Here is a 1,733-nt window from a genome sequence, read left to right on the forward strand (position 1 = left end):
TTTCTGAGTTCGAGGCCAGCCTGGTCTACAGAGTGAGTTCCAGGACAGCCAAGGCTACACAGAGAAACCCTGTCTCGAAAAACCAAAAAAAAAAAAAGAAGCAGATCTGTTTGGACTTTCCCTCTCTCTTGCTTTATCCCACTTGGTCTTCAACAATTATCTAGTGTAGCTGATTTGGCTAGTTCGGATGGCAGGGCTTCTCACACCTCGGGAACTCAGCTGTAGCTCAGGCAGAGGCAGAAGGGGCCTTGCACTCTGTGCCCAGCACCCTGCCCAGCTGGCTCTGTGGCCTCACATCTCAGCTCACTCCAGGCAACCCCATTCTTCTTTTAAAAACCTGACTATTTTTGTTTGCATTTTTTCCAACCTCACTCTTGAGATGAACAGAGAGCTTAATTAACTTATCTGAGGACACACAGCTTATTACACAAACAAGGGTCCAAAGGTCTCAGGCTCTGGATTCCAGCTCCTTAACAATTCTATAAATGGCCTCTTGAGAGGAAATATAATGATCACAAATGAAACATTTACTCATAAGAAACTTCCTATCATAAGGAGATCACAGTTCCTCCCACCTCAAGGCTCTGGAATCCAACAACCCCATAGTTCAGTCTTTTTTTTTTTTTTTTTTTTTTTTTTTTTTTTTTTCTTTCTTTCTTTTTTTTGTAGTGCAATGGTTGTGAGTCCCTCAGCTACTTCAGGGGCTTTCAAAGGCCCTCTTGCCAAAAACCACCCATTCCCCCACCCCCCAAACACCATGAAATCCACAGCAGTGATTCTGTTGAAACGAAGAAGGAAACAAAAGTCAAATTTCACATTCTGTTATGAAGTCAATGACAGTAGAAAACAGCCACCATTCTTCCAGGAACGGTGGTCATGGTCACTAGGAGGCATGTCTTACCTTTCCCTGTGGGAGCTGCAGAGCACCCACTCCACAGTGGGCTCCGGAACACCCTCGGAGATGCAGAGCAGTGCATCCTGGTTTTCCATCTTCCTAAAGTAAGGTCTTCTTAGCACGTACAGCTGTGTATCTAAGGCACCATGAAACATGACCGGTTTAACGTTTCGGATGGTCTCGGCAGCCCCTCAAAAATCCTCACGGCATTTCTAAACAGCTAATCCCCACACCACATCGCAGCTCCCCACACCACAGCAAAGTCTGGCTCCTCCCCAGCCTCAGGTGAGGTCAGGTTTTTGTTTTGTTTTGTTTTGTTTTGAGACAGAGTCTCACTCTACAGCCTTGCCTGGCCTGGAATTTGCTCTGTAGACCAGGCTGATGTTAAACTCACAGAGACCAGCCTGCCTCTGCCTCCCAAACGCTGGGATTAAAGACGTGCATCAGCATGCCACGTGTGATGCTGGTTTCACACAGTTGTCAGTTTCTTAGGGTTCACAAGTCCATAGATAAATCAGTAAGGTGAAATCAGGAGATGGGGTATAAAAGGAGAGGAAAAGAGCAAGAACAGAGGTCAGCTCTTACAAAAATTTTAAAATTTACTTTCTTCTCGTCATTTCGTCTACAACTAGGTGCAAGTTAATAAAATGGAGAAAGGCAGAAACATTAGGATGGAGTTAAAACTAGAGCAGAGGGCTGGTGAGATGGCTCAGTGGGTAAGAGCACCCGACTGCTTTTCCGAAGGTCTGAAGTTCAAATCCCAGCAACCACATGGTGGCTCACAACCACCTGTAATGAGATCTGACTCCCTCTTCTGGAGTGTCTGAAGACAGCTACA

The 1,733-nt window shown here is 45.6% G+C and overlaps 1 protein-coding gene across 1 annotated transcript in view; it reads right to left on the reverse strand.

The window, feature by feature from the left end:
• Nucleotides 1-1,733, reverse strand: part of Flt3 (fms related tyrosine kinase 3) — a 70,013-nt gene that overhangs the window by 38,832 nt on the left and 29,448 nt on the right. The window contains exon 5 of the mRNA XM_021162840.1: nucleotides 902-1,031. Within this exon, the coding sequence (XP_021018499.1) occupies nucleotides 902-1,031 (130 nt within the window). The remainder of the gene's footprint in view (nucleotides 1-901; nucleotides 1,032-1,733) is intronic.

Source organism: Mus caroli, chromosome 5 (assembly GCF_900094665.2).
Source record: "Mus caroli chromosome 5, CAROLI_EIJ_v1.1, whole genome shotgun sequence".
Taxonomy (NCBI): Eukaryota; Metazoa; Chordata; class Mammalia; order Rodentia; family Muridae; genus Mus; species Mus caroli.